General features: G+C 41.4%; 1 protein-coding gene across 1 annotated transcript in view; it reads left to right on the top strand.

Annotated features, from left to right (window-relative positions):
* Positions 1 to 12,237, top strand: part of SVIL (supervillin) — a 185,943-nt gene that overhangs the window by 71,271 nt on the left and 102,435 nt on the right. The window contains 2 exon segments of the mRNA XM_040248038.1: positions 1,922 to 1,979; positions 9,013 to 9,104. Of these exon segments, the coding sequence (XP_040103972.1) occupies positions 1,922 to 1,979; positions 9,013 to 9,104 (150 nt within the window).

Here is a 12,237-nt window from a genome sequence, read left to right on the forward strand (position 1 = left end):
TCTGAGCTCTTCCAGCCTGCAGTGTCTCGCTTTGCGTTTACTCTACTCTCAAGGACATCAGTGCCTGACTGCCTTGCGCTGTGAAAAGCTCAACCCAATTTTGCTCAGACGGGCTGCAGGCCGTTGCTGCTTGAGAATTAGCTGTAGAGCAGGCTCTGTCCCCGAACTTGATGTGTGCAGCCATGTTCAGAAGCCCAGGGATTCCCAGCTACCTGGGCACTTTCAAGTTCTCTGAGAAACAAGGTAAGGAGAGAGAAATGGAAAATGCCCTCAAGTGTCTATTTAATAGAATCATGAATGTCTTGCATCTTCCATTTTACCTTGGATGCCCCGTTATACTGTTCTGTGGTTTTCTCAAAGGATGCTTTAAATATCTCATTGACTTTATAAATTAGCTTATCTTGGGATCGCTGAGAAAGGTGGCTTTTTTTCTGTTGTACGTTAAAGAAATTGCTAAACCACTAAAGCCTTTATGAAGGAAACATTGCAGATTACATCAGAATGCTCAAACTTTGGATTAAGTTCTGGATGTGCTGTACTTTAACTGAAATATTTTTCTAAACCAAATGTTATATCTACTAAATTTTTTCCAGTAGGCAGTGGTGTGTGTTTGCCTTTTTATGAAATCTTCAGGGGAGGCTGTTTGGAACAAAAATGTTGTCTTCTTAGTGGCTTCCTTTTGAGCCCACAGGAAAAGATGTGCTTTCAATTTAACTACTGAAGTGGCATCTCAGATTAGGTTCACAGATTGAACTAAAAAGAAATCTGTAGGTTATCTTGAATATCATATTGGAAATTTGGCCATTGTCTGTGAAAGTATTTTCTAGTCCAAATGCATGATTGGGAAGAGATTTGAACAACTGAGGCATCAGATTTAGGAATTTGCTTCTGCAATATTTGATAGCTTTTTGAACCAAGTTCTCTTTTTCTAAGCACATAACAAGGATATTTGTGTAATTAGCCGAAAAGTCTAGATGTTTAATTGGCATTATACCTTTGTATTGTGTTTCTCTAGTTGGTCCGAATTTCCAAATTCCAGGATTCGGAATGTATTTGATAGGTAATGACATGTCAGCAGCTGGTATATCTTGTACCTCCTTTTCCTCAAGCTTCTGCCCCTAAATATTAAGCAGTCAAAGGCTCTTCCATAGGGGAAGAAATTTCTGTAAGTGGTCTAATTGTGGTTTTCTGGGTGGACAAACGGTTGCTATGCCAAAAGCTGTAAAACAGATTACTTACCCAAAGCCGGTTATAAATTTGCCTGTGCCTGGTTTTCATTAACCAGTTCACTCGGATGTGTGTTTTTGCTGGACGCGATTGTTACCAGCTGTCTTTGTGTAATATATGTCTTGTCTTCAAAAATAAATAAGTGGCAAATTTGAGGTGTCATTATCATTTAGATTTTAATGAAGGCAATAAAAACACAGCTGAAGTGTCCCTTCCACTGTTCATCAACCCCTCACGCACCCCAACTCCTGCTGTGCCTTCTGTAAAAGCATCAAATATACCAGGCAGCGATGATTTTAAACCTTTCTGGTTACCTGGACCAAAATTGTTTAATTTTTTTCCCCCTTTTTTGCCCCTGAGGATAATAGCTATGTTTTTCAGTATTTAATTGCTTTGGAGTTATTCTTGTAACCATAGAGAATTTAAATGGTAGCATTGAACTATGTCAGAATTTTTTTTTAACCCATGAAGTATCTTGGCAACTATTAAGCAATTCCTAAGTAAAATGCATGTGGTGGGGTTTGATGCTTAAAGGTGTCTGTATTTTCTGTATTCATATTTCTCATTCACAGTTTCCTTTTTCTTAAATGGTCTCAAAGGGAGCATGAAGAATTTTTTTTCCCATTGGAGGTTTGTTTTTTTTTTTAAGTTACTGTGTGGGTATTTCATTCTTACATTATTTCTTTCCCCTTAGATTTGAACAAGAAAAACTTAAGCCTCGTTGGATTCCCGTGTCAAAGAAAAGTTCCAAGGTAAAGAAGTTTTTGTTCAAGAAATCTTAAGTTTCGAAGATTTGTAGGAGCTTTAGAAATTATTCTCCTAAATTTCTAATCCTTGAGTTTTAAATGTTTTAAAACAAATATTTTCTCTCCAGAGTTTAACTTATTCAAACATGTGAAGCAGGCTGACTTAGCAGTGCACTCAGCCAGGAAAGATTCTTTTTGTATTGGTACTAGTGGTAAAGAATCCGCCTGCCAATGTGGAAGACAGAAGAGGTATGGGTTCGATCCCTGGGTCAGTAAGATCCCCTGATGTGGGAAATGGCAACCCACTCCAGTATTCTTGCCTGGAGAATTCCATGGACAGAGGAGCCTGGCAGACTACAGTCCATAGGGCTGCAAAGAGCCAGACTGAACACACACTTGGGAACTATTTGCAAAATGGCCTATTGGTGTCTCTAATTGCAAACTTATAAAGGGCTTTTCTTTACAAGGGCTTTTCTTTAAAGGGCTTTTCTCATATCTGCCTCTAAGGATATGATACCCTTTTTGCAATCTATCCTTTGAGTAAGGGAGCTTTCGGCTTGTTGTTGTTGTTCTTTTTTTTTTAATTGAAATATAGTTAATTTACAATGTTGTACCAGTCTCTGCTGTACAGCACAGTGAATCAGTTATCCACATATATGCTTTTGGTTTTTTAAGAAAGGATCTAGTCTTGTTCTTCCTCCCTCTGTCCCTTCCTCCTGACCTATTCTTCTCCCCTTACTTCTCTCCCTCCACCCATCCACCCACTCACCTGTCCAGGTAAGTTCAAGTTGCCTGGTCTCTTAACCTTTCTGCCCTTCAATTCCATTGGCTGCAGGATATTATGGGTACCTATTTGATGTACCTGATATGCTAAAACTCCATGGTACATACATCATTGAAGTGAGATAATAGAAAAATTAAACTTTATGCCTAATAAGGTAGCTATATTTCAGATGTAGCCTCATAGATGGCTGTCCCTAACAGGTTTTGAGATTTTTAAGTGGAGACACAAAATGATGGTCTCTGAACACACAGAGATATGGATTTTAGTATCCACTTTATTACACGGGAATAAAGGGATTCTTTACCACTAGTAGATTCTTTACCACCATCCACAGGCGGATTCTTTACCACTAGTGCCAATACAAAAAGAATCTTTGCTGGCTGAGTGCACTGCTAAGTCAGCCTGCTTTTAATAAAGTTCCCCAACCCAGATCTACCCTTCATTCCACTTAGATGCTTTTGTTCCTAATGTATGACATAAGACATTGTTTCTTTACTTTAAAAGTTTGTATCTCAAAACATTGGGATAAGCTGTTGTGTCACCAGTGCCTAGCCAAGCAACCCTAGCTCTGCATTTGAGAATGTTCGATCTGACCTTGTGAACGCACTGGATGGGATAAATTCTGATGAATCTCATCCATATCTTATTAATAGTATAAGGTAAACTAGAGCAGTGAGGAGGCATGGCCATCAGTAAGGCTGTCTTATTTGACTCATGAAACCTTACTCTTCTAGTACTTGATACACTCTCCCTTATTTCTCATCTTTGCTTTCTTTTTAATAGAAGCTAAGGCTTGTGTCTTAATATGTTCACTCTCATAGACTGAGTGGCTTATAAAATTTATTTTATAAGTGGCTAGAAATTTATTTCTCACACCTGGAGGCTGGAAGTCTGAGGTCAGGGTGCACTGTCATGGGGTGATGACCCTCCTCCAGGTTGCCCACTGCCCTAGGTCTTGCATCTTCTCCTGTTGGAATGGGCACCGATCTCATTCATGAGGGCACCACTCTCATGACCTAATCACTTTCCAGAAGCCCCACCTCCTAATATCTTCACCCTTGGGGGTCAGGATTTCAACCTATGAATTCTGGGAAACACAAACATTCAGATCATGGCAACTTTGTTTCGAATACATCACTAGCAGGTTGGTTTAGTTGTTGTCGACTTAATACGTGACTAAGAGCAGGGACTTGATGGACATGAGTTTGGGTGAACTCCGGGAGTTGGTGATGGACAGGGAGGCCTGGCATGCTGCAGTTCATGGGGTCGCAAAGAGTCGGACATAGCTGAGGAACTGAACTGAACTGAACTGAGCGGCGGGTGGAGGGGTGGCGGAGAGGAGAGAGGAGACAGACAAGTGCTGCTTTTTGAAGGGAGAGTATGAAGTATGAGCGCAGGCCAGTCAGTTCAGGGAGAGAGACTCAGAGGGACACAGCGATTCCGAAACAGTGGTGTTATTTCATGTGCACCTATTAAAACAGTGGCCCCTGGGCTCTGGTCCCAAATATAAAATGGGCTGGAAATACAAGAACCTGCCTCCTTCAAAGAAATCTAGTTACCCAGATACCAGACATGGGAACGTGAGGTGACGGATTACATCTCTCTTGTCTTTTTTTTTTGGGGGGGGGGGAACTTGTGGGATCTTAGTTCCCTGACCAGGGATCAAACCCATGTCCCCTGCATTGGGAGCATGAAGTCTTAACCACTGGACCACCAGGGATGTTCCCTCCCCTGTCTTGTAACTAAACTTCAGTAGAAGAGTTAGTTGTTGGGAAGCCCTTCACTGTGTGGAACAGAATATTCCTTATTAGGACATCCCATTTTTAAAAAAAGATAGAAGGTAATAACCGCAGGATAGCCTGCTCTCACTTTAATAAAATGTCCTTTTATTGTCTTACTGGGCATTTAAGTAGGTTAATGGGACATGTTAAAAAAAAATTATCATGGAAGCATGAAGGGCAATCTTTTCTTGGATCACTGAAGCAGAGGAAAGAGCTAGAAGTATGAAAGAATTAGTCATGAAGAAGGGAGCTCCATTTCAGAGGAGACGAAAAACATATTAAAGGTGTTTCTTCATATTGTTGTTGTTGTTGAATTACTAAGTCATGTCCAACTCTTTGTGACCCCATGGACTATAGCCCTCCAGGCTCCTTTGTCCATGGAATTTCCCAGGCAAGAATACTGGAGTGGGTTGCCACTTCTCCAGGGGATCTTCCCCACCCAGGGATCAAACCCATGTCTCCTGCGTTGACAAGTAGATTCTTTACAACTAAGCCACCAGGAAAGCACCATTTATTCATATTAGAAGCTATTAAAATTTTAATTCCCCAAAATGAAGACTGTTACATATACTTTAGTTATATGTGGAGAGACAGTTTCATGGTGAAATAGAGGGTCCCACCTTTTACTGGAGCTGTGGCAACCCACCAAGGCCCAGAGAGGTGATCTGGGCAGAGACCCCCTGATCCCCATGTAGGTGATAATGAGGAGGGACATAGTCCAGCATCCAGGGCTTGGGCTCCCCCAGTGATGCTGCTCTGGGTGCCTCTGATTCAGAGAATGAAAAGAGTGTGATGCTAGGGCTGTGGGGCAGGACATTTGTAAGTGTTTAACCAGCCATTCCGAGAAGGCAATGGCACCCCACTCCAGTACTTTTGCCTGGTAGGCTGCAGTCCATGGGGTTGCTAGAGTCAGACACGACTGAGCGATTTCACGTTCACTTTTCACTTTCATGCATTGGAGAAGGAAATGGCAACCCACTCCAGTGTTCTTGCCTGGAGAATCCCAGGGACAGTGGAGCCTGGTGGGCTGCTGTCTATGGGGTCGCACAGAGTCGGACACCACTGAAACGACTTAGCAGCAGCAACCAGCCATTAGATGAGCACATGAGTTACTCGTTCGTGAATGGTCCAGATCGGTTCACCAGTGTGTCCTGCCTGCATTTTCACTGCTGACTGGTGCCGCCAGGTGTCAGAAGTCCAGGATAGAGGCGTGACTTTTCTCAAAGTCTGGTTTTGCATTGATTTGGGGAAACTTGCATCGGTCACAGCTCTTGTGACAATCGTAAGTCAGAGTCCTTGGTTCCAGCCCATCTTCCTTATTCTTCCTATGGCTCATCTACTTCCTCATTGGTTACTAGACATTGTTGGTTAGTAGTCATCTTTGGTTAGAAGTCATTAGTTAGCAGTCAGAGGTTAGTAGTTACTTGGAGGAAATTGGAGAGAGAGGTATTAACAGCAAGAAAGAAGTATAAAGGCGGCCATGTGGATTCCAGTAAGAAAATTTTACCTTGAGGATGGAGACCTGAAAAATAGACTACTTTATAAACATGCAAACACACACATATTTTCATACATACGGGCTAGGTGGGCAAAGGTAATGAGGAGCGATGTTTTCCCAATTATACGTTATTTTAAAGAGAAGAGAAGGAGAGGAAGGAAGGGAGGAAGGGATGACGTTATTACATGCACGCTCTTCTAATGAGTCTCAGTATTCGTCATGTTCTTTGCCCGTCAGATCCACAGTGTGTAAAGTGTATACATGGAATACTTCAGGAGACTTCCCTGGTGGCCTGGTGGTTTAGCCTTCACCTTCCAGGGCAGGGGCTGTGGGTTCAATCCCTGGTTGGGTAGCTAAGATCCCACATGCTGTGGGGTCAAAAAAAAAAAAAACAAAAAAAACCATAAAACAGAAACAGTGTTGTGAAGCTGCTTTAAATGAAGACCGTTTAAAGATGGTCCACGTCAAAAAAAATAAAATCTTAAAAAAAAATACTTCAGAGTAGTTGTCGTAAATATTTGAAATATTTTATTGGAGCCAATTCATTCACTGTACATTTATAGATTTTTAAAGTATTTTTTAAAATCAGCAAGTTAAAATGAGACACTTGTAATGTGTTCCATAAATAGGAAAACAGGGTCACATGAGAGAATAAACGGAGGTACATAGTGTAGATTTGGTGCCAGTAGGTGGGCACGGGGTCACAGGGTTCTTCCTTAAAGAAGTGACCTTAAACTGAGGCCCAGACCAGGAGCAAGACTAGCCAGGATGGAAGGAAGCTGGAGAAAGAGACTTGAGGAGGAAACAGTATTCACAGTCATCCATGGGAAGAAGCAGGAGAGATTTCCCTAATGTGTTATGGTTTTCATGGTTTCTGACCACCCGTGAGAGGCTGTCCTGCCCATCAATGCAGACACATCTGTAGTTTGTTTCAAGAAAGGAAATGCATGTGAAGCCAGGGATGTAGGGTGATGGATTATGAACCCCACTCTGTGCAAGTTCAGTGAAATGTTTAACAAGAGGGTAGTTTTTTAGTCTTCCTTAAGCAGCTTCATTGAGCTTTTTGATGAGCAGATAAAAGGGGGAAAATAGAAACACAGATGTTCAGTTTTGAAAATATGAGATAATATTTGTGCTCCAAGGTCAGTGGTCTGGGAGCTGAATATTTCAGGGTTTGCATCATTCCTTGTAATATAGAATTTTCTTCCTGAGATTTTTGTTTCCCAGAGAAAGTACAGAACTTGTTGGAATGTTTCAAGTGGTTAAATAGTCAATTAAAATATTGATAGCATGTCACTCCTTAAGTAGGGTGCCATTCTGCAGTTGTTTAATGTTTTAAGTTTAGATTACATCATACTTCTGAAAAAACACTGAGAACTGTTACTGTGTTACAATTCACTGTTGAGAAGTCAGTGCTTATTCCAAGTTTTTGACCTGAGCAGGAGGTATCTTAGGGTTTTCAAGCCACCTGGAGTGTGGTTTTCAAAGCCTACTTATTCTCAAGACTTTTTATTAACTGATATGAATATATGGCACTGCTGTTTACGAGTATAAGCATTCCACATTTATAAGCAGTAACTAAGGGTTTCTGATGAGCTTGGTTCTAGGAAGATGGGATGGCAATATTTTGGAGTATACAGACAATCCTTGAAATTTAATTTGTATCTAGGATATAAGTGATTGGTACGCCCCCTTCATAGCACCCACAGCACTTCCTCAGTCTCCCCTTGGGCCCCTGTGGACACACCTCTGCAAGGCGGAGCCACAGACAGGGGACCATCCACGGGAAAGGTCAGCTTGGTGCTGGGTTTGTTTATGGGTTTATCACCACCTCTCTGGAGGTGATCATGTTGGGGAAGATGAGTTTCCTGTTTTCCCTAGGTTTGTTCTCTTCCTTTGAGGCAGCAGCTCTGGTCTTGCCCACTCCAGGAGCATTCCCCTGGAGGCCTTGAACTTGTGGGCTCCAAGTCTTGGGCCAGGTGCGCGCGCACAGTGTCAGAGCAGAAGCTAGATTTGCACCTTGCGTACTGTTCTTGCTGCGTGTGTGTCCTGGGGCAAAGCGCTGGGCAGTTTCCTGATCTGTAAGCTGAAGACAACAGTGGTCCCAGGAGTGTGTTTGCACATGCACACACACACATACACACACACCCTTGGTGAGTGTGCCCATGTGTCTTCCTTCCAACTTAGAGATTACTGAGTCCTATGGGAGCTTGAAGAGCAGCAGTGGGGCCAGTATTTATGCCACCAGCAAGTACTGAGAAATGGGTGCTTTGGGAGGCTGGGAAGGGTGGGCAGAGCAAGAAGCTGGTTGGTAAGCCTGTAACCGACACAGTGCACAGGATCTTAATTTTCCAACCAGGGATTGAACCCTCACCCCCTGCATTAGAAAGGCAGAGTCTTAACCACTGGGCCACCAGGAAGTCCCATTTCTTTTTTTTTCCCCTGGACAAAGTTTCATGAACCTTTCACACCTCTTCTCCATGCTTTGATTTTTGTTTGATTGAAGATGTTTGTTACTTTAGTTTCAACAGTGGAAGAAAGCGTGTAGAGCACCTACACAAGTCACTGATTTTCTGAGGAAGACTGTAGCACAGAGAGGTTGAGTGATTAGTTCAAGTTTGCACAGCTACTGGTGGCCCTTGAAGAGGTGGTCAGTCTGAACAGAGGCATCCATCTCCTAGTGCAGTGATGTTTTTAGCCACCAGAGGCCACACATACCCTCACATCCCTCCCACCCCCTGCTACCTATGCTGATGTAATTATTTAGTTGCACCCAAAAATCATATTAATATAACCATGAATAATTGAAAAAAAGCTACCTATTAACTCCCCCAAATATTTTGCTTGTAATCTATACACACATGTTTAACTATGTACAACAGTAACATAATTTTTATGTTCTGTGATATCTCAGTTCATATCAGATACCTGGGTTTAAAAGGACTTTAAACATTTTCTTAATGGAATCATTTTTAGCTTTCAGAAAGAGTTCTTGCTTGAAGACAAAGAACAGCTTGCTAACCACAAAAGAAGGATCGATGCTCAGCTTTTAGCTGCCCTTCCTAAAGGTAAGACTTCTATCTGGGGCGTGTAAATGTATTATCTGATTTTCCTGGAGAACTCTTTCCCTAATCTCCAGCTCAGTTCTCCTCTGTGCCCCTTTCTGCCTCATCAAGAAAGCAACCTTAATTAAATAACCTCTTTTGTCACATTTTAATTTTTTTAATTATTCTTTATTGGTGTATTGTGGTTTTACAATGTTGCATTAGTTTCTACTGTACAGCAAAGTGAGTCGGCTATACATAGATCCACTCTCTTTTGGATTTCCTTCCCATTTAGGTCATCACAGAGCACTGAGTAGAGTTCCTTGTGCTATACCGTAGGTTCTTACTAGTTAGGAATCAGTCCTGAGTATTCATTGGAAGGACTGGTGATGAAGCTGAAACTCCAATACTTTGGCCATCTGATGCAAAGAACTGACTCACTGGAAAAGAACCTGACGCTGGGAAAGATTGAAAGCAGGAGGAGACGGGGACGACAGAGGATGAGATGGTTGGATGGCATCACCGACTCAAAGGGCATGAGTTTGAGTGAACTCCGGGAGTTGGTGATGGACAAGGAAGCCTGGTGTGCTGCAGTCCATGGGGTCACAGAGTCAGACATGACTGAGCAACTGAACTGACTGAACTGAGTGTATATATGTCAGTCCCAATCCCCCAATTCATCCCACTCCACCTTTCTGCCCGTGGTGTCCATATACTTGTTCTCTGTACCTGTGTCTCTTATTTCTGCTTTGCAGGGAAGATAATCTACACCATTTTTTCTAGATTCCACATGTATGTATTAATATACAATATTTCTTTTTCTCTTTTTGACTTCACTCTGTCTCTAGGTCCATCCATATCTCTACAAATGATCCAATTTCATTTTTTTTATGGCTGAGTAATATTCCATAGTATATAAGTACCACATCTTTATCCATTCCTCTGTAGATGGACTTCACCTTACCCCAAGTCCCTTCCTTTCATTTTAGGCATCCTCAAGTTTTTGCTGGAAGCCGGCACTGAGGATAAGAGACCAGTCCTAGAATCAGCCTCACCTCATCTCTCTCCTACTTGTCACCTTCTCCAGGGGTGATGAGCTCTGCTTACTTGCCCGTTTCTTTTCTGTCCACCCACTCCCACTGCTTCCAGACCCCTGAGGCTTTCCAGTGCTAGGATATCTTTCAGCTCCCGACTGGGCCACACACTGAGCAAGCAGTGCAAAGTGTATCTTAAACATCTCTCTTCTTATCCAAGTAGACACTCACATCTGGTGAATTCACACTCTCACTGGTTGAGATGTACATGCAGTCAAATATTTGCATCCGCTACCAGCCTTCTACCTCTAGTACTGCACTTGAAATGATACAAGCACTACCTGATATTTGTTTCTACCAACTATAACACTAACTCAGGGGAGTACCAACTCACAAACTGTGTTCATCCCAAATGAGCTGTGTAAACCTTGCTTCAGAAGAAACAGCATTTCCAGCAATCCCACTCCTGGGCATATACCCAAAAAAGATATAATTCTCTAATTTGAAAAGATACATGGCACACCAACATTCAAAGTTGCACTAGTTACAACAGCCAAGACATGGCAGCAGTCTAAATGTCCATCAGCAGAGGAATAGATTAAAAAAAAGTCAGAGAAAGACAAATGCCATGTATCACTCACACATGGAATCTGAAAAAATGATACAAATGAACTTACAAAACAGAAGCAGACTCACAGACCCAGAAAACAAACTTATGGTAATCAAAGAGAAAGCTGAGGAGGGATAAATTAGGAGTGGGGGATTCATTAATAATTAACTATCATTAATCCTATTAATTATAAGATTTTATATATAAAAGTGACAACAAGGACCTACTGTTTGACATAGAAAACTATATTCAGTATCTCATAATAATCTATAATAGGAAAGAATCTGAGAATGTATATATGTATGTATATGTGTGTGTGTCTGTGTATATATATACACACATATAAAACTGAATCATTTTTGCTACACTCCTGAAATATTGGAAATCAACTATATTTCAATAAAAGTAAATTAAAAAAAGAAACAGTTCTGGTGGAAGATCAGGGGTTTTCTTCTGTCCTGAAAAAAAAACAAAACCGAAAATAGCAGCAATAAGTCATGAGATCAAGCCCAGATGAAATTAGACCAGAAAAAATATTATCTTAACAGAAACAAAATCAATTTTAAAAGTCCCACTGACAAATTTACGTGCATCCTGAGAAACTGAACCAATCATACTCCTGGACACAGGTTGATGAAGATTGATGTTTGAAGAAGGACCCCAGGGTTTTGGCCTGGTGGTGACAACTTCAAGAAGGGACATTTTCCAGTTTTTAAGTGTTTAACAAAACTGTCAAATGAAATAGAATCTTGTTCTGTTTTGCTCCAGAGGTCCAAAATAAGAAGAATATGTAGAATTACAAGAAGGCAGGTGAGATTTCATATGAGGAAGAAAATTCTGGTAGTTCATGGTTCCTGGAAGTGAAAGGCACTGCATTGTGATCTCATTAACTGGGGAGGACACCTATGTGCGGGGTTCCCACCTGGAACCTCAGGTGTGAAATGGAAAAGTCCTTCCAATTTGTAAGACTCTTTCAGAAGACAAACTCAATTTAACTTGAGTGAAACTGAAAGTGTTAGCCGCTCAGTAGTGTCCAACTCTGCGACCCCATGGACTATAGCTCACCAGGCTCCTCTGTCCATGGGATTCTCCAGGCAAGAATACTGGAGTGGGTAGTAGCTATTCCCTTCTCCAGGGTATCTTCTTGACCCAGGGATCAAACCCAAGTCTTCTGCATTGCAGGCTGATTCTTTATCATCTGAGCCACCAGGGAGCCCAAGCCAAATGTAAAAATCTATGAAGGTGATCAAAGCAAAGAGCAAGAATGAACAAACTGATATTAGCAGTGGTTTAGATTTGACTGATTATGGAAAGTTACATACTAAAGTTTTCCTCTTCTCTTTGTCCCCCCTTTCCTTCTCTTAGTGAATAATAAGTAATAAGATTGGAAAAATTAAGAACAATGTGAGATGCTAGATTCCTCAAAGCTCAATGACTCAGAGCTCTACATATAGCAGTTTTAAAATGTATAAACTTATTAACCAGTTTTATTAGACATTATCATAATTGGTCA

This window comes from Oryx dammah, unplaced genomic scaffold (genome assembly GCF_014754425.2).
Source record: "Oryx dammah isolate SB20612 unplaced genomic scaffold, SCBI_Odam_1.1 HiC_scaffold_10, whole genome shotgun sequence".
Classification (NCBI taxonomy): Eukaryota; Metazoa; Chordata; class Mammalia; order Artiodactyla; family Bovidae; genus Oryx; species Oryx dammah.